Source organism: Phoxinus phoxinus (assembly GCF_949152265.1).
Source record: "Phoxinus phoxinus genome assembly, chromosome: 17".
Classification (NCBI taxonomy): domain Eukaryota; kingdom Metazoa; phylum Chordata; class Actinopteri; order Cypriniformes; family Leuciscidae; genus Phoxinus; species Phoxinus phoxinus.
Window position 1 is genome coordinate 7,169,864 of NC_136892.1, and position 26,739 is coordinate 7,196,602.

A 26,739-nucleotide genomic window follows, 5' to 3' on the forward strand; every position below is an offset into this window, starting at 1 on the left:
CAGTAGTTTAGTGGGTATTGGATCTAATAAACATGTTGTTGTTTTAGATGCAGTGATAAGTTTATTTAGCTCTTCCTGTCCTATAGTTGTAAAGCGCTGTAGTTGTTCTTGAGGGGCGATAATTGAGGCTGAATCATAAGACGCTGTCAAAGATTGTACATTTACAATTGTGTTTCTGATGATTTCTATTTTCTCAGTGAAGAAATTCATGAAATCATTACTATTAAAATGTAACGGAATATTTTGTTCAGGTGATGTCTGTTTATTTGTTAATCTAGCCACGGTGTTAAATAAAAACCTTGGATTGTTTTGGTTATTTTCTATTAGTTTGCGGAGATGCTCAGCCCTGGCTGCTTTTAGAGCCTTTTTATAACGTGACATACTGTCTTTCAACGTGATTCTAAAGACCTCTAAATTTGTTTGTTTCCATTTGCGCTCTAAGTTACGAGTTTCTCTCTTGATAACATGCGTAGCACTGTTGTACCATGGTGCTTTAGTTTTCTCTCTAACCTTTTTTAATCTAATTGGTGCAACAATTTCTAATGTACTAGAGAAAATGGTGCTCATACTGCTAGTCATTTCCTCTAGCTCATCTGTTTGTTTGGGTTCACTGAGAAGCTGAGATGGATCAGGTAAGCTATTCAAGAATCTATAGTAGTTGGAAGGATTGTTCTGCCTGGTCGATAACGCGGCGCAACATGACACATTTCAGCCGTACGTAGTATGCAAGTTACTATGTAATGATCAGTGACATCATCACTTTGCGGTATAATATCTATATCGGTTGGATCGGTTCCATATGATATAATTAAATCTAGAGTATGATTAAGACGATGAGTGGGACCACTAACGTTTTGCTTGACCCCAAAGGAGTTTAATAAATCTGTAAACGCAGCCCCTAACGCATCATTTGTGTTATCAACGTGTATGTTGAAATCTCCAACAATTATTGCCTTATCGACATTGACCAATAGATCTGAGAGAAAATCTGCAAACTCTTTTAGGAAATCAGCGTAAGGCCCTGGCGGTCTATATACAGTAGCCAAGGCTAGAGATAATAGGGATTTCTTTCTTACATCTAGGAGCGTAACATTTAGCACAAGTACTTCAAACGAATTAAACCTGTGGCCTGTTTTCTGAGTAACATTAAGAATATCTCTATAGATTGTTGCAGCACCGCCGCCACGACCAATCAGACGGGGCTCATGCTTATAACCGTATCCTGGTGGAGTGGACTCATTAAGACCGAAATAATCATTCGATTTAAGCCAGGTTTCAGTAAGGCAGAGTACATCGAAGCTATTATCAGTGACCATTTCATTTACAATAACCGCCTTAGGTGTAAGCGATCTAATGTTTAGAAGACCTAGCTTTAGAAATTGTTTTTGTTCACTAATATTGAGAATTTCTGGTTTAATCACAATTAGATTTTTCTTAGATCCTACAGTAGATTTATTGTTTGGCCTCACTAAACGAGGAATAGACACAGTTTCTATAAAGTGTTCTACACTGGTACTTATATCAATTAATTTGGGACAGCAAAGAATGTGATTTGGACTTTGACTTACTAGTCATATGGTGTGTAACGTCTTGGAGATGTTGTCCGACAGAACAGCCGCTCCGATTCTGTTGGGGTGCAGGCCATCAGCACGGTAGAGCCTAGGTCGCTCCCAAAACAGATTCCAATTATATACAAAGAGCAGTCTCTGTTCATTACACCATGACATTAACCATTCATTTAGTGCAAACAATCTACTGAACCTTTCTTGTCCTTGTCGGTACGTGGGAAGCGGTCCAGACACGACGATCTTTGCTTCAGGCGATGTTCTGCGTACCGTCTCGATCAGGCTCCTGTAGTCCCTCTTCAGAACCTCCGTCTGCCGCAGCCTGATGTCGTTCACCCATCAGCACGACAGCTCCGACGCGCTCGTCACCGTTCAGGATCTCGGGAACCTGCGCAGCGACATCGAGAACGCGAGCACCAGGAAAGCAGTGAGTGCGCACCATACCTTTACCTGAGGTAGCGCGGACATGCCGGACCATGGAACTGCCGGTGATCACAGCGTCGTCGCATTCCGTCTCGCAAAGAGGGGAGAAGCGGTTCCGGGTGGAGATCTCGAAGACCGGGAGGGGCGGAGCGGTCCTTGCTCTGGTCCTGGCTCGCGTCTTCCGTTGTGGAATCATCCAGGGTCCAAGGTGCTGTGTCGGTGCCGGGGTGAATGAGGGCAGGGATGCTCGGGTCCTGTGCAGAGAAATACACGGAGTAGAGGAGGCCGGAGTCGAAAAGTTACTAACCACTGACTTGTGACCATCGGCGCGTGATGCTTCAAGCGCTGATCGTCGGTCTCGCAGCTCGGCCTGCCTCCCCAGCAGATCACAGATCTGCTTCTCCACGGACTCCAGCTCCAACCGCACCGAATGCAGCTCAAACGTGTCCTCACCTGCACTCAGAGGTAGACACACATCCGATATATTCGCCATTATGACAGATGAACAATAAATTAGCAGTGATGCTACCAATATCACTACTAATTTAGGACTGAAATCATGGATAGAACCCGTATCCTTCCAGTGATTTGAGTGTAAATAAGACAGTCAATAGGCGAGACCACGCGTGCAAATGCTAGCGGGCTAACGTTAGAGATAGTAACGGAAGTTCGGAAAGTTGGATATAACCAGCGATATCAAAGCAATCCGATTGTTTTTTATAGAGAGTAGTATTGGAGATATGTTCACACGCTGGAAAAATAGAAAATGCTCATTTATAAATGAGTGTAACGAAGAAAAAAAATCAAGGATTTATGAATCAATTCGACGGAGCTCCAAACACAAACAAAGCGATTCGAAACACAACACAAACTCCAAACACAAACAAAGCGATTTGAACACAAACACAAACTCCAAACACAAACAAAGCGATTCGAAACACAACACAAACTCCAAACTCCAAACACAAATGATATCTCCTAATGGTAGCATGTACAGAGTGAACAACAGCAGCGGTCCTAGTACTGAGCCTTGTGGTACGCCATACTGAACTTGTGATCGATAAGATATCTCTTAATTTACTGCTACAAACTGATAATGGTCAGATAAGTATGATTTAAACCATGCTAGTGCAATTCCACTAATGCCAACATAATGTTCTAGTCTATTCAAAAGAATGTTGTGGTCAATAGTTTCAAATGCAGCACTAAGATTGAGTAACACTAATAGAGAGATACAACCACTATCGGATGATAAGAGCAAATTATTTGTGACTCAAATGAGAGCTGTCTCAGTACTATGGTACCATCTAAATCCGGACTGAAAATCCTTGCAGATATCATTTATTTCTAGTAGGGGTGTAACGATATTCAAACCGAACCGAAAACCCGCGATTCACCACCTACGGTACAAACCGCGATACTCTCATTTCGAACCGAAAGCGCACTGCTGCCCCGGCCCAACTCTCACTTCACCTTATGTCACAAAACTATTTTTTCTGACATTTGATTAAATAGTAATTAGTAGCCTACACTAATAACGACTAATGAAAGCTGTATTTTTTTTTACTAAATATTATTTACTAAATATACGCTAACTTTTGTCTTCCAAGTGCATGTCACGTGACTTTTTGGTGATCAATCACGCTTGGCAGTTTAGCTTGCAGTGTTTCCCACACATAGACAAATTTTTGTGGCGGTGCGCCACATAATTAACACTGGCCGCCACATATTGCATTTTTTAGCGGCCGCTAAATTGAATTTTTATCCTGCTAAAGCCTTATCGCTTGTGACAGGTCGCATGTTACTGAAAGAACGAGCAGAGAGAGAAAGAGAGCTCCTCCTCCGGCCAAACGCGCGCACTCTCATCGTCTTCAAACTGTCTTCTCCCTCCCTCGCGCATGTATTAATCAGAATCAATTAAGAATTGACACTATGGTAAAAGGTTGGACTCCTTTGAACCATCCATCCATCCATCTTCTTCCGCTTATCCGGGGCCGGGTCGCGGGGGCAGCAGTCTAAGCAGAGATGCCCAGACTTCCCTTTCCCTAGCCACTTCCTCTAGCTCTTCCGGGGGGACACCGAGGCGTTCCCAGGCCAGCCGAAAGACATAGTCTCTCCAGCGTGTCCTAGGTCTTCCCCGGGGTCTCCTCCCGGTGGGACGTGCCTGGAACACCTTCCAGGGAAGGTGTCCAGGAGGCATCCGGAACAGATGCCCGAGCCACCTCAGCTGACCCCTCTCGATGTGGAGGAGCAGCGGCTCTACTCTGAGCTCCTCCCGAGTGACCGAGCTCCTCACCCTATCTCTAAGGGATCGCCCAGCCACCCTGCGGAGAAAGCTCATTTCGGCCGCCTCTATCCGGGACCTTGTCCTTTCGGTCATGACCCCAAAGCTCATGACCATAGGTGAGAGTAGGAACGTAGATTGACCGGTAAATCGAGAGCTTCGCCTTGCGGCTCAGCTCTTTCTTCACCACGACAGACCGGTACATCGACCGCATTACTGCTGAAGCTGCACCTATCCGTCTGTCAATCTCCCGTTCCATCCTTCCCTCACTCGTGAACAAGACCCCAAGATACTTGAACTCCTCCACTTGAGGCAGGAACTCTCCACCAACCTGAAGTAGGCAAGCCACCTTTTTCCGACTGAGGACCATGGCCTCGGATTTGGAGGTGCTGATTCTCATCCCGCTTCACACTCGGCTGCAAACCGTCCCAGTGCATGCTGAAGGTCCTGGTCTGATGGGGCCAACACGACAACATCATCTGCAAAGAGCAGAGACGAAATTGTGTTGTTCCCAAACCAGACACCCTCCGGCCCCTGGCTGCGCCTAGAAATTCTGTCCATAAAAATTATGAACAGAACCGGCGACAAAGGGCAGCCCTGCCGGAGTCCAACATGCACCGGGAAGAAGTCTGACTTACTGCCGGCAATGCGAACCAAGCTCCTGCTTCGATCGTACAGGGACCGGACAGCCCTTAGCAAAGGACCCCGGACCCCATACTCCTGGAGCACCCTCCACAGGCCGCCACGAGGGACACAGTCGAATGCCTTCTCCAAATCCACAAAGCACATGTGGATTGGTTGGGCAAACTCCCATGAACCCTCCAGCACCCTGTAGAGGGTATAGAGCTGGTCCAGTGTTCCACGGCCCGGACGAAAACCGCACTGTTCCTCCTGAATCCGAGGTTCTACTATCGGCCGTATTCTCCTCTCCAGTACCCTGGCATAGACTTTCCCGGGGAGGCTGAGAAGTGTGATCCCCCTGTAGTTTGAACACACCCTCCGGTCCCCCTTTTTAAAAAGAGGGACCACCACCCCGGTAGTCCCCCAGTAGAACGACGGAGTCCCCAGTCGGAGCACTTTCCAGCACCCCTCCCAGAGACTCCAAGAAGCTCATAGCCCCCCGACTCAGCCGCCATGTGTTGGAGTTTACCCCGGTGAACGAGAGGGTCATTTCCCTGCGCCTACGGGTTGGGGATAGGTCTCTCACTGTCGTGTGTGCCTACGGGCCAAACGGCAGTGCAGAGTACTCCTTTGAACCGATTCCATTTAATGAAAGGTTATAACAACTGATCTATCCAACACTGAACTCACCAGACGTCTGAATCAGTGTATAACAAATCGGTAATACTTTACAATAAAGTTCAATTTATTAAACTCTAATTAACTAGATTAGTTAATATTAACTATTAATAAACTGCTCTTCTAATGCATTTATTAATCTTTGTTAATGTTAATTTCACCATTTACTTGCCTTATTGAAATCAAAAAGTTGTTAACATTAGTTAGCCTAATGCACTGTGAAGTAACATGAACAAACAATGAATGAACAGCTGTATTTGTATTAACTAAGATTAACAAAGAAAATAATACAGTAAAAAGAGAGTTAATGAGTTAAATTATTGTTGTTTTTAAGTTAGGGGGGGGGGGGGGGGGGGGGGGTTCTTTATTCTTGCTGGTGCCCTGCCACGAACCTTGCCCCCACAGCAACCGAACCGAGGCTCCAAAACCGTGATATGAACCGAACTATGGCATTGATGTATCGTTACACCCCTACTTTCTAGAAAGGAACAGTTGTGAGGATACTGCTTATTCTAGTATATTTGACAGAAAAGGCAGATTCGCGATCGGCCTGTAATTGACTAATTTTGTATGATCAAGACAGTTGACAAAAAACACATAACTTTGACAAAGTCATTTTTATTGTTAGAATTATGATTTGATAATATTTAGATATGAATCCAAAATATATTGAAAATATATTTTTCAGTTAGTCAAATAGCATATAGTGGAGCTCTATAGCCATCTAGTGGCAATTTTTTTTTTTTTTTTTTTTACTTTTAAAACTACATTTTCCAAAAAATATGGGCAAAAATTGTACACTAAACCATGTAAAACTATCCATGTCATCCCCATAAATTAAATTTAAAATGTGGGTCTTTTATAAAGTGAATTTTACATAAAAAGCTGTTTTTGTATAAAAACCTATTTAAATTCATATACATTTTAAATGTATCAAATCCTCCAAAAACTGTTTATTAATGTTTTTACTCCACATTTGTTGCAGAGTAAAATTACATGTGTTAGAAAATAAAACAATAATTCTGTTACAAAATTACACAAGACAACGAGTGTCACTATTTTTGTAGATCTAGATCTACAAGTGTTGAGAGCCGTAGAAAGTTTCATACCATTTGGACAAATAACTTCTTTTTTTTGAGCAAAAGTCATTTGCGTGTTAAAAAGACCCCGAAGACAACCAGAGGGTTAAAACTAGATTTCTTAGTGGTTTTGAAAATATTACTTTAAATTACAGCAACACCTCCTCCTTTGCGTTTCAGATGAGGTTCATGTTTATAACCGTAATATTGTGGGGTTGACTCATTTAAAGTAATGTAATTGTTTTGTTTTAGCCAGGTTTCTGTCAAACACAGCACATCTAGGTTATGGTTTATAATCATATCATTAACAACAAGTGCTTTTGATGTGAGAGATCGAATATTCAGCAACCCGAGCAACCCCGTTTTTTATTTGTTGAACATCAATTACATTTTTAACCTTAGATGGGTTTAGACGTTTTTTTGGTTTTCCAAATTCGGGGAACAGACACAGTCTCTATATGATGATATCTAGGTGAAAGAGTCTCTATGTGATGGGATTTATCTGACCTTGGTGACACGATGCAGCTGGCAGACAGTCGGTTAAGCCAGTCTGTCTGCTTCCTGACCTGGGCCTGACCTAGACAGAACCTCTTTCACATGGAAACGTGCTAACAATGGAAATTTGCATTCAGAGGTTACACCTTTTGGGGCTAGGAGACCGTTTGTCTAGAGATCATCTTCCTTCGTGTGCCAGTTATCTCTAACCTTTTAAAAACCTTATTACCTTTTGTTTTACTTATTTGGAAATGAGACATTTGTACCATTCACCCTGAGACATTTCAAAAGATACTAAGGCCACATTTACACATAGCCGGGTATTTAGAGAAACGAATATTTCCCCCCCTCCGTTTTCAATAATAACATCGTGCTCACAACACGCATAAAAACGCCGTCGAGCGCCATCATAACTATGCTAAACCTATGGGCGGCAGTGTAGGGAGAAGGATAAAGCCATGCAAGCCAATCAGAATCCTCAGAATCAACAAGAGAGAACCTAAAACCCCGTTTCTCCCAGTTGACACGACAACATATAACCGGCGTTTTCAGAAATCTCCACTTTGGCCGGAGTTTTTAGAAATAATCGTTTTCTGGGATAAAAACGGCGTTTTCGTGTAAATGACAGGCCAAAACGCAGAGAAATATCGGCGTTTTCCCATCGTGTAAACGGGGCCTAAATATGTAGAATACTTGATGATAATCATTCACATTAAACTATATATATTCTTGGGTGAATTTCAGGTGATAGAGAGAGGGTGAGGGATGAGGGAATGTAGATTAGGATGACTCAGAGGTGCGACTTTCGTCTCGATAGTGCACGAGGGGGAGTTCTAATGTTAATTTGCAGCAAGGTCCTTTGTCTACTCGAGGAGTGGTCGTTCCTCAACTAGTTCTTCCAGTTTTTTTCAGTCTTACATTGCGCTGCTCCCCCGATGAATAGGCTTCTGTTGCCCACCGACGTCTACAATATGAAGTAAAGACTATATTGTTGTCGTCTCTATTTTTAAGTTTTGATTCTATTTTTCTGTTCTAAAAGTTTGTTCTATTCTGTTTTGTTTGTTTAATTATATATATTTAATCAGTCTCATTCTTGTTGAAATAAAAAACGTGTTTTTTTTTACAATATGTTGTGCTGTTTTAAAAAAAAATAAACACATAGCCTTCAAACAGATAATAATAGTTCACTGTTCATTTAAATTATGGTCTATATGTATGTATAGTTTGTTTAACAACATTAACCATATTTTCTTTATTTAATAATACAATTATTACTATAACATGCAGTTTCAACTACACCAAATATTAGGTTGTTTCATTATTGTACAGCAAATGTCAATAGCTCTTTTTCATTTTCATGATTGTTGTAGGCTTATTTGGAAATTACCATAGTTGTAGTATTTCATCCTTACTGTTAATTGACATAATATGTTAATAGCCCCACTTATGTTTCAAAATGCGGCAATTGCAACGGTTTTGTAAAATGTCCATTTGTGCCACCCGGCTGTCATTTCGCGAACGAATTTGAAATGAGACTGGTTTATTTTTGCCGCGGTAGCTAGCCTGGTGGTAATAGGCTATTAATCTGAAAATCTGTCTCCCCTTCGATTCTGAGTGTGCTCAGAGTTCCTTTTTGTTTTTGTTTTAATCAACAGCCCAACGTTATCCAACTCTGTATACTTCTGTATGTATAATTCTGATTGTAGAAGTGGCCATTAATCCTTTTTTATCGCTGATACCCACAACTTTATTTTCTACTCCTCCATAGTTTCCAGTATAACAAGATTGGCAATCAGATTTTAACCAGCAATTTCTGTGAAATCAAGTGGCACAGTGGAGAATAGGGTGTATACATTGTATATGGTAGGGTGTTTAAATGTGAATAATTTTACATTTTGCGCTATGAGCATGCTAAACTAATACTTAAATATGTAAAAATGTAAAAGCAAATGGACCTTGCTCTTAAGGTAGGTATCTTCCCCCATCTTACCATTCCATGCAAATTGTTTTGCACCTTATTGCTATTATAGGAAGCAGTCGTTTTTACTCATTCTGTAATGAACACATAAGTCACATGTCAAGGCCACGTTCTGAGACAGTGATTATTTAGAGACAGGCACTATAAAGACATGTTTTAAAAAGACATGATTTCCCCTCAGATGAAATGGTGAAGACATTTTTTTTTTTTAAAGCTCCAGAAGCATCCGTTTATTCTTCATTTTGTCATTTTAATTATTCTCTGCTCTGCCTCCCAGTGCTTAGTTGAAAATTGCTTTTGATTAGAATTTCAACCTCAGGTCTAGTCAAAAATGAAAAAAATTGTTTTGGAAAATTGTCATTAGAAGAAGAAATTTCACAGAATGCAAAGGGATTTGTTTTACATAATGAGGACTGTTGCACTCTAAAAAATTATAAAAAGCACCATGAAATGTGGTCGATACGACTTATGTCACTTAAGTCATACGATGTGATGATTTGTGTGTGAGGAATAGATTAAAATACATTATTAAAAGTCATTTCACTTTTGCGCATGTGCACTATTAAATTTGGTCTGCACTGGATTTTATGTCAATGAAACTAGATGGCATTTGTTCTCAAGTGACTTGTAAACAAAACACATCAACTTTTAATACATTTACAGATGTTTTTGTTTCGCCATTTGCACTAGTAATAGTTCTTAGTACTTTAAAATTCTTAGTACTTTAATTTAAAATTCTTAGTACAGCCAAATATCCAAACCAAAACGGTAAATGTTCTCCTTGTACCATATGACTGAATATATATTTTAGATTACCTTTAGCGAGTAAAGGCCATTGCACACTGAGTCCGAAATTCGCATCTGAAATTTTCGCACGTAAAAAAAAAAATCGACTTCATGTTATGTCAATCACGCTTGCACACTGTCTACGAAACTTTCGTCCGTAATAAAAAAAATTGAATTGGGTCCGATTTTCTGCATTTTTCGCATCCATGGCCAGCATTTTGAGAGGTTTTTTTTGACAATTCAGAGCCACCATACAAGCGAACAACAAAATCCAGAATGGCATCTGACAAGTTGATACACTTAATCTCGCAGCACAAAGTACTGTATGAAAAACAAAATGCGGCTTACAAAGACACAGCTGTTCTGTCTGTCCAGCGCTTCCTCTGGCCGTGTGTGTGTGTCCATAGTCAAGTCAAGTCAAGTCACCTTTATTTATATAGCGCTTTTTACAATACAGATTGTATCAAAGCAGCTTCACAGTGATAACATGAAAATAATACAAAAAACTATTTCATCATCGTCCACCTTTAAGGCAGATCTATAATATTGTTGAATATTAAATGTCCCCAACTAAGCAAGTGTGGTACCTGACATGCAGTATACCTATTTTAATTCTGACTACGCCACCTCCTGATGATGGGCAGGAGGAACCCCAACTCTCCCCGTAATGTAGTGTGGCTAATACCTTTGTCCCCGCAAAGAGACAGTTAACAAGAGGCAGATATGTAAAGGTATTCCAAATTTATTACATTTTAGTACAAAAAAGACGTAGAAAAGTTATTTAAAACGGATCTTAAAAATACTATGATAAAGTACTGGTGGATTTTCCTCAATCTAGGAAAGTCGGATCAGCCAATGCAAAACTCCTGCTCAGGAGGGAGACAGAAACAGGAGACAGCAACCCAACACCAGTCGAAGCGTGCAACACAACAAGCACTACACACTTAAGATCTTTAGTACCACTACAAAATATCACACCGTGTTGTAGTTCTAAGTACACACCAATACAGTGTCTCTCCCAGTGTGGTCCCCTGAAGAGAAGGGGCAAAGCATCAGTGTGGATCCGGCCTTGTACAAGGATAACCTACACAGAAGACATAGTTAGAGAGGAAAGACCACCAGCATAAATGGCACACTTAGTCAAAAATAAGAAATGATACTATGAATGTGGCACATGAGTGACAAAATTATAAATAACCAACAAAAAGTCCAACAAAAGAAAACAATAAAGAAATGCCTATTAATTACTAGAAAACAGTGGCTGGCCTGGTCCTTTTCAGTATGCTCAACTGTCCCACAGCGCATTAACACATGCAGAGAAAAGGTGAATGTTCCATTGCAGTGCAGCTCAGCAGCTCGAGTCACACTGGGGGTGATCGCATAAATGTTAAAACTCCATACAGAAGCATGTGTCCTCCGTGAAGAGTAAACACGTGCTTCTAGAATTACCCTGTATGAAAAGGGAGCCCAACTCGCACAACAGTGTCTAGCATCAACACAAAAAATTCTGCCTTGCAGCCAGCAAACATTTATCAGTTCCTGATTAGTCATGTGACCTTACAACAGATCACATGATCCCAGATGTTGAGTGAATGTGATGCAGCTGTGTTGTATGCCTGCCTGAGTAGATCCCCACACAAGCCAGAAGGCAAGGCAACAGCGGCAAGGAACCAAAACTCCATCAGGTGACAGAATGGAGAAAAAAACCTTGGGAGAACCCAGGCTCAGTCGGGGGCCAGTTCTCCTCTGGCCAATGAGTGAACAGTGTATGAAGTTCAGAATGAATCAGAGTATTTGTCCAGTTCCGGTTGGTTGAAGTCGGAGTGGAGAGGAGGAGAGACTGGTTGACACTTCAGGTTAGCGGCGTCGTCGTGTCCTGGCGCTGGTCCTTCATCAGATCTGGATACGGCCTGGTTCCGGTGGACCGCGGTAAACCTCGGGATAGACAAAGAGACTAATATTAGCGTAGACGCCATTCTTCTTATGATGTACCAAGTACATCAGGATTTACGGGAAGTGTTCCCGGTCCCGGCTGTTCAAAACTATGCAGCCTAATATTGAATTATAGAAGTCTATAATGTGTTATGTGTATGCTAGGCCGAAGAGATGTGTTTTTAGTCTAGATTTGAACTGACAGAGTGTGTCTGCTTCCCGGACAATGGTAGGAAGACTGTTCCAAAGTTTTGGTGCTAAGTAGGAAAAGGATCTACCGCCAGCAGTCGATTTTGATATTCTAGGTATTATTAACTGGCCGGAATTTTGAGATCGCAGTAGACGTGAAGGACTATAATGCGTTAAGAGCTCGCTCAAGTACTGCGGAGCTAAACCATTTAGTGCTTTGTAAGTGATCAGCAATATTTTACAATTTATACGATGTTTAATAGGCAGCCAATGCAGTGTTGACAGAACGGGGCTAATATGGTCATACTTCCTGGTTCTAGTAAGAACTCGAGCTGCTGCGTTTTGAACTAGCTGTAGTTTGTTTATTAAGCGTGCAGGGCAACCACCCAGTAGAGCATTACAATAATCTAGCCTTGAGGTCATAAACGCATGAACTAATTGTTCTGCATTGAGAGCATATGACGTAATTTAGATATATTTTTAAGATGGAAGAAAGCGGTTTTACAGATACTAGACACATGACTTTCAAATGAAAGATTGGTATCAAAGAGCACACCTAGGTTCCTAACCGACGACGAAGACTTAACAGAGCAGCCATCAAGTGTTAGACAGTACTCTAGGTTATTATGTGTGGTAGTTTTTTGTCCAATAATTAGTATCTCTGTTTTTTTCTGAATTTAGTAGTAGGAAATTACTAGTCATCCATTTTTTTATATCAGCTATGCATTCCGTTAATTTTGTGAATTGGTAGGTTTCGTTAGGTTTTGAAGAAATATACAGCTGAGTATCGTTGGCATAACAGTGAAAGCTAATTCCATGTTTCCTAATGATATCTCCTAATGGTAGCATGTAGAGAGTGAACAGCAGCGGTCCTAGTACTGAGCCTTGTGGTACGCCATACTGAACTTGTGATTGATAAGACATCTCTTCATTTACTGCTACAAACTGATAACGGTCAGATAAGTATGATTTAAACCATGCTAGTGCAATTCCACTAATGCCAACATAATGTTCGAGTCTATTTAAAAGGATGTTGAGGTCAATGGTGTCAAATGCAGCACTAAGATCAAGTAATACTAATAGAGAGATACAACCACGATCGGATGATAAGAGCAAATCATTTGTGACTTTAACGAGTGCTGTCTCGGTACTATGGTACGGTCTAAATCCGGACTGAAAATCCTCGCAGATATAATTTCTTTCAAGAAAGGAACACAGTTGTGAGGATACTGCTTTTTCTAATATCTTTGACAGAAATGGCAGATTAGAGATCGGCCTGTAATTGACTAGTTTTGTAGGATCAAGTTGCTGTTTTTTAACAAGCGGTTTAATCATAGCTAGCTTAAAGGTTTTTGGTACGTATCCTAGAGACAAAGATGAATGAATGATATTAAGAAGAGGATCTATGACATCTGGAAGCATCTCTTTCAGCAGCTTAGTTGGTATAGGGTCTAATGTCACTGGCCTTTAACAACTGCAGGCAATGGTAATCCCCCAGACTCACAAAACACATGAGGCTCAAATACAGTTTACTTTTTTATTGCATAGATACTAAAATTTACATAGAGGACTCCAGCGGCCCTACTATAAACATACAGTCCGGTCACAAGCACCCCCAACTGGCAAGCAGAACTAAATTAATAAATGCAGGTAAATAAGTTATCTAGGTGAATAAGTTATAAACGTACACACAACCCACGGCACGTCACACGACGACACATTCCAATCCCAAGAGGGCACGGCAATTCATAATTAAACCCACATACAATGATCAGATCACGCTGCACATTATATTCAGTTCAGCTCACCCAACGTTTCCTGTCCATTCTGTGTTTACAGCTGGGCCGACGAGTCACGCAGACAACACGGATACAATACATAAAGAAATAAGTCCGCTGGTCGGCTTCCCGCAAGCCGACCAGAGTTTAAAACAAATACTCCCACGGATGCACCTCGTTGTCCCCGGTAATCGCACAGTCGGCGTTAAGCAATCCACCACACATCCAGATCAGAGCGGATCCTTCCCTGGAATGTACTTCGGTGGTTCAGCAGACACCGCTGTTCGCGTTGCATCCGGCGGAGTTTATCAACTCTTCCAGCATTCTTCCCAATCGCATCGTCGGCTGATGTAATAGTGAGCTGCAACGAACAACAAACAATCATGAGCCGCCCGCCATTTCGTCTTCCCACTCACTCACGCATAGCAAGTAAGGCTACAGAATACTGTACATACTGTCGCATCTCTCTTCTTTATCCTCTGTCACCTCGTACGCTCATATAAAAGCCCCAGGCCAGGTGAAACCAACTGGTTAATCAACCAAGGTAAGCGAACTCCTCCCTCTTCACAGATGCACGTAATCAATGTCTATCCCAGTCCTCTACAAGTGTCCATAGTCAATCCAGGAGACACAGCCACTCTAGGAGTCCATTAACCCCGTAAATGCACAGCAAATAACACAGCAACTGTACATACATAACATGCATAACAATATAGGCTGCACATACATCATGCATACACAACATAACATGCACGTTGTCGATTTAGATGATTTGACGAGTTTGCAATATTCTTCCTCTCCGATAGCAATGAATGAATCAAATTTTCCCTCAGGGAGACTACAACGCACTTCCTGATGCGATACTGTATTAGACGGTTGCATAGTTATAATTTTGTCCCTGATATTATCGATCTTATAAGTGAAGAAGTTCATAAAGTCATTACTGCTGTGTTGCTTGGAAACTTCTGGGCTTGAAGCTTTCTTTTTCGTTAGTTTAGCCACTGTTTCAAATAAATACCTAGGATTATGTTTATTTTCTTCTAATAGGGTTGAAAAATAAGCAGATCTAGCAGCTTTAAAGCCTCTCTGTAAGCAATCGAGCTCTCCTTCCATGAAATCCGAAACACCTCTAGTTTTGTTTTCTTCCAGTTGCGCTCCATTTTTCTGGCTGCTCTCTTAAGGGCCTGAGTGTGCTCGTTGTGCCACGGCGTTGGACTATGTTCTTTAATCTTCTTTAAGCGCAGCGGAGCAACTGTGTCTAAAGTGCTGGAAAAGAGAGAGTTAAAAGTTTCTGTTGCAATATCAAGTTCTTCTAAGCTATCCGGGATGCTGAGATGATGAAACTGATTAGGAAGATTATTGATAAAGCAATCTTTAGTGGCAGAAGTGATAGGTCTAACATATTTATAACACGGAGTCGGCTTTGCAGCCTTGGCTAAATGTAATTTACATGAGACTAGATAGTGATCTGAGATGTCATCGCTCTGCTGCAGTATTTCAACGGCATCAACATCTATTCCATGTGATAGTATTAGATCTAGAGTATGATTACGACAATGAGTCGGTCCTGACACGTGTTGTCTAACTCCAATTGAGTTTATAATGTCTTTAAATGCCAATCCCAATGCATCTTTTTCATTATCTATGTGTATATTAAAGTCACCAACAATTAGTACTTTATCTGCAGCCAATACTAATTCTGATAGAAAGTTTGCAAATTCTTTGATAAAGTCTGTATGGTACCCTGGTGGCCTGTATACAGTAGCCAGCAGAATTTTCAAACGTGATTTATCGTTTACACTAGATATTTTTACATTAAGCACCAACACTTCAAAAGAATTATATTTACAACTAGATTTCTTAGTGGTTTTGAAAATATTACTATAAATTACAGCAACACCTCCTCCTTTGCGTTTCAGACGAGGTTCATGTTTATAACCGTAATCTTGTGGGGTTGACTCATTTAAAGCAATGTATCGTTTGGTTTTAGCCAGGTTTCTGTTAAACACAGCACATCTAGGTTATAATCTGTAATCATATCATTAACTATTAGCGCTTTTGAAGTAAGAGATCGAATATTCAGCAACCCAAGCTTTATCATTTGCTCATCCGTATTATATCTGTTTTTTATTTGTTGAACATCAATTACATTTTTAACCTTATGTAGCAATACGTGGCCGTCTAGTAGTGACTACGCCACCCCGAATTACCGGGGAAATAATCTAATAGATAGGACACAAGTCCATTTGCTCATGAAAGGCAAGAGACGTGAGTTCAAATAAAACAGGCATTTTTTATTAAAGAAAGCAATTAAACAAATAACACAATCAATTGTCTCATTACGTAATAAAAAAGTTAAGGCAACCAAAACAGAAAAATATGATCACTGCAGGGGCTGAGACCACAGAGAAGCAGGCTAGCTATAGCTGCATATGGCAATGAAACACACCTTGAAGAATCACTCCACTACAAAATAGTGATTAAGAATCACCCCACACTTATAACCCCTATCTAGGGTGAAGGCCTGCAGCTAAAACCCGCCAGCCTGCCTCCAGGGAAACCCAGCTACTTAGATGGGTTTGAACGTTTCAAGTTCGGGGAACAGACACAGTCTCTATATGATGATATCTAGGTGAAAGAGTTTCTATGTGATGGGATTTATCTGACCTTGGTGACGTGAGGCCGCTAGCAGACGGTCGGTTAAGCCAGTCTGTCTGCTTCCTGACCTGGAAGTCCATACCTTAGACATACTGTCAATCTCTTTTCAGGATCAATTGGTTCACGGAAGTTGGTGGTCTTCTTTTTAATTTGTGGCTCCAGTATCGCTAGCAAAGCATCAAACTGTTCGACATTCTGAGGTAAATTTTGAATCGCTCGGGATAATTCTGCGATAATTCCGCAACTCCTTGATAAGGAAAACTCTCCTTCCTCTTGGCGCAATCTCAGGATTGGATGGACCCAATATTTCCTTTCTTTTTCTCTTTTTATGAAGAGGGCAACAAAATCATCCTAACTGCTTGACGAATCCATTTAGTATTTTTTGCGTTTTTTTCCGTAAAGGTTTAAAAAAATACGCATCGGACACAGTGTGCAAGGTTTCTGTGCGTGACTAATTTTTAGGCTGACGAAGACGAAAAAACGCATACGAAAATTTCGGACTCAGTGTGCAATGGCCTTAAGGCTACAACAAATCGCCTGCATTAAGTGGACCTATTATGCAAAATTCACTTTTGCATGCTGTTTGGACATAAATGTGTGTTGGCAGTGTGTGTACACAACCACCCAATAGTTATAAAAATCCACTCACTCCTTTTGTATTAATCCCCATTATAAGCAGTGTCTTCCAACGACCTGTTTTCATAATGCGGCTTTAGTGACGTCACTAAAGCCACAGGCCCCGCCCACAAGTGTTGACAGACACTGCCGTTTTAGCATAGAATCTCCCTGATCGAGTTCACAGCGAGTTGTACACGCATCCGCCATTGCTCCGAAATTCGTTTATGTACTTGTGCACTTCTTATACTGTTTACTTATAGTAAAACTGACGCTTCATCTTTTGTGTGATGTACAATAAACTTTATTAAACTCATCAGTATATTTTTGATCATCATTCGGATGGGGTCCGAAACAGCAGGCTTGTAGGCTATTAATGGATACATACAAGCAGAGGACAAATACGTTATAACCATAATTAAACTAAACTATACATGTTCCATTTCCAAACAGCATATATTATCTGACTCTGTAGGCATTATTGTCCGACTCCGGGTCGAAATGAACACCGTTACTAAGAGTTTCTGATATTATCATCATTCCGTGAGATGAAATTGTCCTGAGACTGAGCGTGAGCTCATGAAGCTCTGCCCCCTGTGCCATGCAGCAGCAGCTTATTTGCATTTAAAGCGCACACACTAAAACAGTACGTTTTTCTGAGCACCAAAAGTGACAATTTAAACATGCTGTAAAAAATTATCTATTGGGTATTTTGAGCTAGAACTTCACATTTACACTCTGGGGACATCAGAGACTTATTTTACATCTTGTGAAAAGGGGCATAATAGGTCCCCTTTAAAGATTCTGAGCACAGGGGCCTCCATAATTCAGTAAATGGAAGAGGTATGGAATGACCAAAACTCTTCCTAGTGCTGGCTGCCCAGCGAAACTGAACAATCAGGGGAGACGGACACTAGAAAGAAAAGTGGCAAGGAACCTGATGGTCACTCTTGAGTCCCAGAGATCATGTGCGGCGATGAGAGAAATTTGCAGATGGACAACCATCACTAATTGACCTCCTGGGTTTTTTGACAGCGTGGCCTGACGGAAGCCTCTCCTCAGTCCTGAACACATGAAAGCCTGCTTGGAATTGACAAAAAAGGCACCTAAATTAATCTCAGACTAAAAATTAATGTCTGGAGGAAACCAGGCATCACTCACCACCTGCACAACACCATCCCAACAGTGAAGCATGGTGGTGGTAGTATCATGCTTTGGGCTTATTTTTCAGAGACGAGACATATCCAATAAAAACCTGGTTCAGAGAACTCACAACCTTAGACGGGCCGAAGGCTAGCCTTCCAACAGGACAGTGACTATAAGCACATAGCCAAGACAACACAAAAGTGGCATAGGGACAATCATGAAAATGTATGGGTTAAAGTCTAGGCTCTGGCTGGGCCACTCACAGACATTTACAGTCAATACAATTTTCTTTAGATTAATGAGGAGGAAAATAATAAATGTAAATAATTTTTGCATGAAGCTGCAACAAAAAATGAAAAAATATTTTGCAAGGCATATTTTCTATTATTATTATTTTTCTCAGAAGAAAATAATATCTTGAATATCAGTTTCTTCTAGACGGCAATGAGATCAAATAAGAGAAAGCGTAGACTTCAAGTTTCCTACTACTCCAGAATTAATGGCACCCCTGGTAAATGACTGGCTGTAAAAAATAAATCTGCATTGTTTATCCTTTTGATCTTTCATTCAAAAAATTGCCAAAATTCTAACCTTTTATTGAAGTAAAATAATTGAATGTGGGGGGAAATCACATTATGAATGAAACAAATGTTTTTCTCCAAAACACGTTGGCCACAATTATTGGCACCCTTTTAATAATTACTTTTTACAATCTCATTCATTTTTCTTGAAACCCTCCCAAACAACATGTGGTGATGTAGGGGTTGTTTTATTTATTTTTTTTATTTGATTTTGTATAGGCTTTCTAACCCCAAGACTCAACTAATCTCTGCAATTCTCCATCTGTGATCCTTAAAGAGTCTTTGGCCACTCAAACTTTCATCCTCAACGTCCATTAAGGCAATATAGACACGTTCTCTTCCTGGCAGATTCATAACATCTTTAGTTGATTCGGAACTTCTCAATTATTGCCCTGATGGTCAAAATAGGGATTTTCAATTCTTTAGCTATTTTCTTACAGCCACTTTCTATTTTGTGATGCTCAACAATCTTTTGATGCACATCAGAACTATAATCTTTGGTTTTACTCATTGTGATGGATGATTAAGGGAATTTGGCCTTTGTGTTTCCTCATATTTAAACTCCTGTGTAACAAAGTCATGGTTACAATTTCATTTGCCTAGGTCACCCTGGTGTGCTAAAAAAAAGTAAATATTAATGGGAATATACTTCAGAGATATTTTACTCGTAAAAAAATCTACGGGCACCAATAATTGTGGCCAACGTGTTTTGGAGAAAAACATTTATTTCATAATGTAATTTTACCCCACTTTCAATTACTTTACTTCAATGTAAGGTCAGATTTTTGGGAAAAAAATTAATAAAAGACCAAAATGATAAACAATGCAGATTTATTTTTTTTCAGCCAGTTTTGATCATATTTACCAGGGGTGCCATTAATTCTGACCATGACTGTACCATAGACCATCCTTAAGGAATAATATTTCCTATATTTTGGATTGTCAACATTTTTAACAAATGTTATGTGACTTAAACATAGCAAATTGGCCATCCTACTTCTGATTGTAATGGCATAATTGCAGCTCTCCATCAATCAAGTCAAGTCACCTTCATTTGTATAGCGCTTTTAACAATATAGAATGTTTCCAAGCAGCTTAACAGTGATAATAGGAAATTAAAGTAAAAGAGATTGTTTTGGCTATAAAGCAGCTCTAGAATAAAGTTATTGTCCAGCTAAAGTTAGTTTTGATTGATTCACTTCCATCACAACTATCATTAGTTATTAACTAAGGGGCTGCTTGCACGACAGCGTTCTAACAGAAAACCCTTAATGTGATCCAGCCGCTCATAATAAATGAGCTAAATTGTAGGGCTTCCATATTGGTCAATTGTCTGTAACATTCTTCCTGCTGTTAAGGTTAGAACATCCAATCTGCCCCAACCATGCTGGTAAAACACTTGAGTCCTTCACCATCATTGGCACTTTGATATAGAGGAAGCAGTTAACTTTCCTCTCCAACACAAGACCGCATCTCTCTATATCTCATTTGCTTTGCTTGTATGATCTTTGGTAAATAAATAATAATGTTTATCTTAAATAAATAAGGAATATTTTAGTCTATGTATGTATAATCAATAATTCATCTCTATTATGGTTTCTCTCTCTTCTCTTTTTCTCATTTCTTATATAGGAGAATATGTAGTGATGACAACATATTTCCATTTGAAAAGGAAAATTGGCTATTTCGTGATCCAGACGTATCTCCCCTGCATAATGACCGTCATTCTCTCTCAGGTCTCCTTCTGGCTGAACCGGGAGTCTGTGCCAGCACGCACTGTATTTGGTAAGCATTTCTTCCCTGTTGTTCCCTAAGGATTTTTTCCCTTAATGCACAAATGTGCTCTGCAAGTTATCCGGCAAATAACACATCCAACATAGATCTGCTGTTTAATTTGAGAGCACATTAAAACATGCTCCTTAAATTTGTAGAGATGCTTTTGTTTTTTCATTGTTTTTATTTGTCATCATGAAACGGCGAGAAGCGTTCAGTAAGCGAGAGCATCAAGGATTATTTGAAAAGTTTGTATTGTGTATTGTGAAAGTTTAACATGTACATTCCCTGAGAGGCCCTAAACCTGGATAGTGATAGATTCTGTTTTGACGGTGGTGGAATCACATGATTGACCTGTAATTACCTCAGCCACCACACAAGCACATAATTAATTACAGATTAGATTATTGAAATTAAGTGAAAAAGTGATGCGGACAGGAAAGGTAAAGATAAAACCAAAAGCATTGTAAGTTTTATCCGTTTATGGTGGTGGTTGTGTCATTTTGTGCTTTCTTTTTTTTTCAAACGTGCTGTTACGAATTGATTAAATCTCTACTCAAAGAGAAAGAAAATACCCACAATAATTAACAGGAATCATATAAATAAGATCCCTGGAGTCCCCAGTCACTCCCAAGGCTTTAAAACAAAAAACTTTTTAAAGTGCAAAAAGTAGATTTATTAAACAAGAGTAAATAAGGAGCAACATAAGCTTCGGGAGGGGGAAAGCCAAAACAAATAACAAAACAAAGCAATTTTACAATACTAACCATGGAAATCTGATGATAAACAAAGTACAAAAACGTCCCTTGCTACTTAACATAAACAGGAGAAAGCGTATAATAAAGCATGTCTGAAGCATGTGTGAAACTAGACCATGTCTGATTGGTGCGACAATCATCAGCCTGCCACATCACAGACTTCCTGCAGGAAACCCCTGACAACAGGGCTTTAGAAGATGCCATACTTCTAGTAGTATGCACTCTGATTAACAGAGGCTTAGGTAGACCGTGCACCCAATAAACCAAAGAGATTGCCTCGACAATCCATTTGCTATTACACTGCTTTGAGGCCGGGGAACCCTTCATAGACAACTCAAAACACAAGTAACTGGTCCGACTTCCTCCAACGAAAGGCCTAGAGAATGTCACCCTCTTTTCGTCTTCAGGGACTGTTTTGTTTGAAGCGATCTGTCGATCAGGTAAAGGGAAAAATATGTCTCAAAGGTTTCAAGCAGTGTTTGCTGACCTGTGTCCTAGGTTTCTGACACCCCGAGACACACATGACTTATGCGTTTTTTGTCTGGGCGAAGAGCATGGACGCTCAGTTCCTGAGGGAGCTGTTTGCTTGCACTGTGGGTGTTTTCCTTTAAGAACGCTCCACTCTCGTTTGTCCATCTTCTCGAGGGAAGAGGGACAAGCATCTGTGCTCGGCGGCTCAGGTCCATCTCATGCTGAGGCGGAGTGAATATTCAGGTAGTGGGGGTCACAGATGGAGCTGGCAGAGTTTGAGAGAGGAGTTAATCTCTCATCTGCTTAAGCCGCTGACGAAAGTACTCAGCTGGGCGAGGATTCAGCTTCTAATGCATCCTGTGGTTCATCGGACAGTGCTCTACTGACACCATGCCAGGAAGAGCAGGAGATAGTTGTTGACGGAGAGGAAGACAAGTCATCTAAGCCCTCGCGGCCATCCTGCTCCACGTACGATGAGTTGTTGGGGGTTATGGAGCGTGCTTCAGACAGGCTCAAACTGTCGTGGGAGCACGCTACGGAATAGACTACTTGAGGCAGGTCAGATGAGCAGTTTCTTTCCAGCCATAACACTCCAACTCTTGTGACACTTCCATTCTTTTGCGATCTCCATACTGAGATCGAGAGGGCATGGAAGAACCCGTATTAAGCCCACATCCACCAACATAGGCATGCAAACTATGCAAATGTCGAGGGGATGCGTGAACATGGATACGTGGTGATGCCCCTGATTGACGAGACGTTTGCAAACTATCAGTCTCCGGCCCTGTCTACCAAGCCATTGAAGAACACTTCGTGCTTCAACAGCAGGGCATACGCGGTAGCAGGTCAGTCTGGTGCTACACTGCACACCATGGCAGTGCTCCAAACTTACCAGGGTTATCTGCTGAAAGACTTGGATCAGGGTCAGGGTCTTTCCCCTGATGCGGTATCCGTGCTGCACCGTACCACGGACTTGGATCTCCATGGTGCTATTTCTATGATCACGTACAGGCGGTGATGGTAAAATTCAGAGAGGCGAGGGCGTGCTCAGCGGAATTTAAACCATGCATACCGCACCGATCTGAGTCTGTGCCTAGGGGGCCCTTGCCCATCCAGCTTTGAGAACCGCAGACGGCCAGAGGGCTATCGTTGCCTCGTCAGAGGAGGAGTAGGTCACGGAGATGGCGCGATTTTGATTTGATCCAGTACAGGCTTTCCCAGCACCAGATAAGTAATACTTCCCTCTGAGGGTCTGCACATCTACCCTTCTCCTCTTCCTTTTTCCTTCCCCCTGTGACCTTCTTCCCCCAAAGGTGCTCATAAGATCAGGCCTGAGGCTGGGCTAATGATAAGTGTGTTTGATCGTATGGAACCCATCGGAAGCCCGGCGCCGGGCTTAGTAGTATTTCATATTTTAACATTTGTTTTTATTTCAGTAGTTTTAAAGCTGTTGAGATAATTGAAAAACTTTTGTCCAGAAATTTGCATGTCAGGGTGGCACAACTGCAAACATGGCTCTTTTATTATGGTAATTACAGTATAAATGATAATGCATCGTCCAGAGGAGCATAAATGGTCCTTGTGGCAGAGTAAAAAGGTTTGTAGATCTCTTGCAAATACTGGTAAAAACTGCTTTCAAGTATGTTGGTACACTTTCCATGCCAGGTGAATTTAAATACTTAGAAATGTTTTCAACTGAAACTTGTTTAAATACATTGTTCATGACTCAAAGATAGACTGCAGTAGCTCAGAGTAGGCTACTCCTGAAGGATAGCCTCTCCAGCCCAAGACTGGTACGCCTCCTCTCATTGTGAGAGTTGCCCGGCCGGGGCCCGCCTTCTGCATTAGGCTAATAATGCTCTCTAGAGATCTGGTTAGAAATATTATCTAGCCTGTGGTCTTTTAGACCAGACTCTCCTGTGAAAACTTCTTAATTTTGAGCATGTTTTAGGCGGGTCTAAATTTTTACCAGCGGGTCAAGTCGAGTCACCTTTATTTATATAGCGCTTTTTACAATACGGGCAGCATTACAGGTCAGAAGTCAAATTGGATCAGAACATTCAGAGTATTTATCCATTTCCATCTGGTTGAAAGTCGGAGTCATCAAGCCGGTATGGAGACAAATTGTTGAGGATCAGTTAGGGCTTGACGATATGGCCAAAATTTATATCACAATATATTTCTTAATTTCGGCCGATACGATATAATTCCGATATCGATATGAACAATATAAAAGCCTCAGGAAAAACTGCCAAGAACGCCCACAGTTAATGTCTGTACCTTCAAACTTCTGAAACCTCCTCCTAAAAAAGAAATAAAAATGGTACAAATAAATTATTGTTAATATTTTATTTTTATTTAGCCTTCATACAAGAAATGTGAAATCACTGTCAAATAAACATAAGTTAATAACTCAACTTATTAATATACTTTAACTTTAAGCTATAGGCTAATATAGGTTGATTATATTATTCTTATAGATTGAAAAAGTAAAAAAAAGTTGAAAAAAATGCCAGGATAAAGAATATGAAAAGTGCTTCAGCCAGGATAACGAATATGAAAAGTGTTCAGAGTTGCTGCAGAAAACAAACCAAAAAAAAGTGAGCAACAACAAAAACACATGTTGCTGAGGGACATTTTGTGTGTTGATGACACCCTGAATTTATTTTGATTGATGAATCTGAATGTAGTGTTTACATGAACGCTAAACACGTGATCGGGTTGATGTGCACGTTTATGTCACAAGCCTCAAATCAGATTAGATTTTTTGACATGCGCACACTGCACAAATATAGTTTCCAGCTGTTTGCACATAACCCCATTAGACCATGGACGCGGGAACTAGGGGTGCTGCAGGTGCTGCAGCACCGCCTGTTGGCGCTGCAGCACCCCCTTTGGCAAACTGTGATGACAATAAAATGATAGCTTATAAATATTTCTGGTTGTTGTTTCTGTTCCACGACATTTTGTATGTCACGTTTGGTGTGTGGGATGAAGAGATGGATCATTTTAGTTATTATTTAATTAAAAATTATTTAATTTATCTTCAGTGTGTAGTATTAGCCAATCAGATGTGCCTTGACGCGCCTACGCAGCACGCACACTCACGGCCCACACACAAGTTGCGCAACTACTACGAGCAGGACAAGCTACTGTAGTTCCCGCCGGCGAACTTCCCGGAACCTTTGGTGTACCGAAATCATCGTAAGGTAGAGGCACGGTGTCTTACATCTCTGCGTCTTTTTCCTGCCGCCATGCAGGCCCAGATTTATATAAAGGATCGTTAAGCGTTTAAGAATGTCCCTCGGATAAGACAGATTTGCATAGTCTGTTACTTTGTGGCACTTAGGCCTTTTTTTGGCCGTTATGCAGTTTATGAACACTTAATCTACTTGTGGTTGTTTTAAAATAAACATTCCTGCGCGACAGAAATCCATGTCCGCGCGTGTCTGTGCATGTTTCCTAGCGACTGCAGCGCGCGCACATCTGAGCACACCGAAACGCTATTGAGCTATGAAAACATGACGAAACAAAAGTTTGTACATAATACAAATAAACGTATTTTTATTCATTATTTGCTTCTATTGTATTCCAATTTTTTGGCCTTCAAACACCTTAAAATGCACATATGTAGGTCCGAGAAATCCAAAATTTCTCGGTAGAGCATGCCCCCGAACCCCCCTAAGCTGCCTAACGACCCACCCTGTTTTATAAACAAACGCCCCTGCCTGCAGAACTGTATAGCACGGGGAATAAACTGTACTGTCTTTGATTGTGTGTCAGGCCTCCGTCTGCACCTGGGCGTCGCCGAACAACCCAACCTGGGAGTCCAGGAACCGATCCTTCTCCGCATCCGCCATCTCAACCAGGCTGAGCCAATGATGGCGCTCCTGGACCACTAGAGTGGACATCGCTAGACCAACCGCGCACGCTGCAACGCACGTGCCCGTGAGGGGGAGGTCAGTAGCAGTGCGGAGCTCACTCATGAGTGCACGGTCTAGACTACACTCGTGCATGTCCATGAGTGTCTTGGCGAGCGAGCTCACAGGCCTGCAAGGGGAGACAAGGATCCCCCAGATGCAGCAGCCGTTGGACACAGGTGTGTCGCAACAGACCGCTCCACTGGAGGGATAGCCTCATAACCCTTCACCGCTCTTCCCTCAAAGGGTAGCGAGGGGGGAAGAACCACTCAGGCAGTTTTGGGCAGTAAAAGGTGCCGTCCATGACCTAGTAAGCTCTCCATGCACTTCGGGAAAGAAGGGCACTGGGGCGGCAGGCAGAGAACCAACACGGCCCACCCTGAAATACCAATTATCCAACTGAGACTGAGCGGGACACGGTGGAGGGTTCCACTCGAACCAGACAGCCTCGGCGGTTCATTATAGCATAGCTGACAGTTCTGGATCCGGCTCGGGCAACGTTACGCTCCCAGAGGGAGATAACGCAGTCGAACTGCTTTGAAACAATCCATACTGTTAAAAGCGCTTTATAAATGAAGGTGACTTGACTTGACTTGACTCGAGTCATCATCTCCAGGGCCCAGCTCACCCTCCGATGCTGCATTCGGCGTCCAGCCCAGCCATTACAGTTGGACCAGCACGCTCCACGGGGGACTCCACTGGCTTTGGTGGACGGTAGGAGTGAGGAGCCCACAGGGAATGGTTACCGGGCGAGACATCCAACACTATCCTCCTATCACACGGCACCCAAGGGTGGAGCGTAGTAATGGGGACGTGGAAATGGGTAACGCGGACAAAGGCGAGTCTCGACCTCAACACCACGACAGTCATATTCCCGCAATGGAAACATGAACTGTCCACAAAAGCTACTTCAGCGTGCTGTAAGCCCAAACACGTGATGCAACAATTGTAACCGTTTCAGAGAGAGATAGGGAACAAACGCATCCAGAAATGCACGGGCGGAATGACG

At 41.5% G+C, this 26,739-nt stretch overlaps 1 protein-coding gene across 1 annotated transcript in view; it reads left to right on the plus strand.

The window, feature by feature from the left end:
* The window catches only part of gabra3 (gamma-aminobutyric acid type A receptor subunit alpha3), a gene marked incomplete at its 3' end in the record, with an annotated part of 406,040 nt that overhangs the window by 296,167 nt on the left and 83,134 nt on the right, over positions 1–26,739 (plus strand). The window contains exon 9 of the mRNA XM_079584913.1: positions 20,441–20,593. Within this exon, the coding sequence (XP_079441039.1) occupies positions 20,441–20,593 (153 nt within the window). The remainder of the gene's footprint in view (positions 1–20,440; positions 20,594–26,739) is intronic.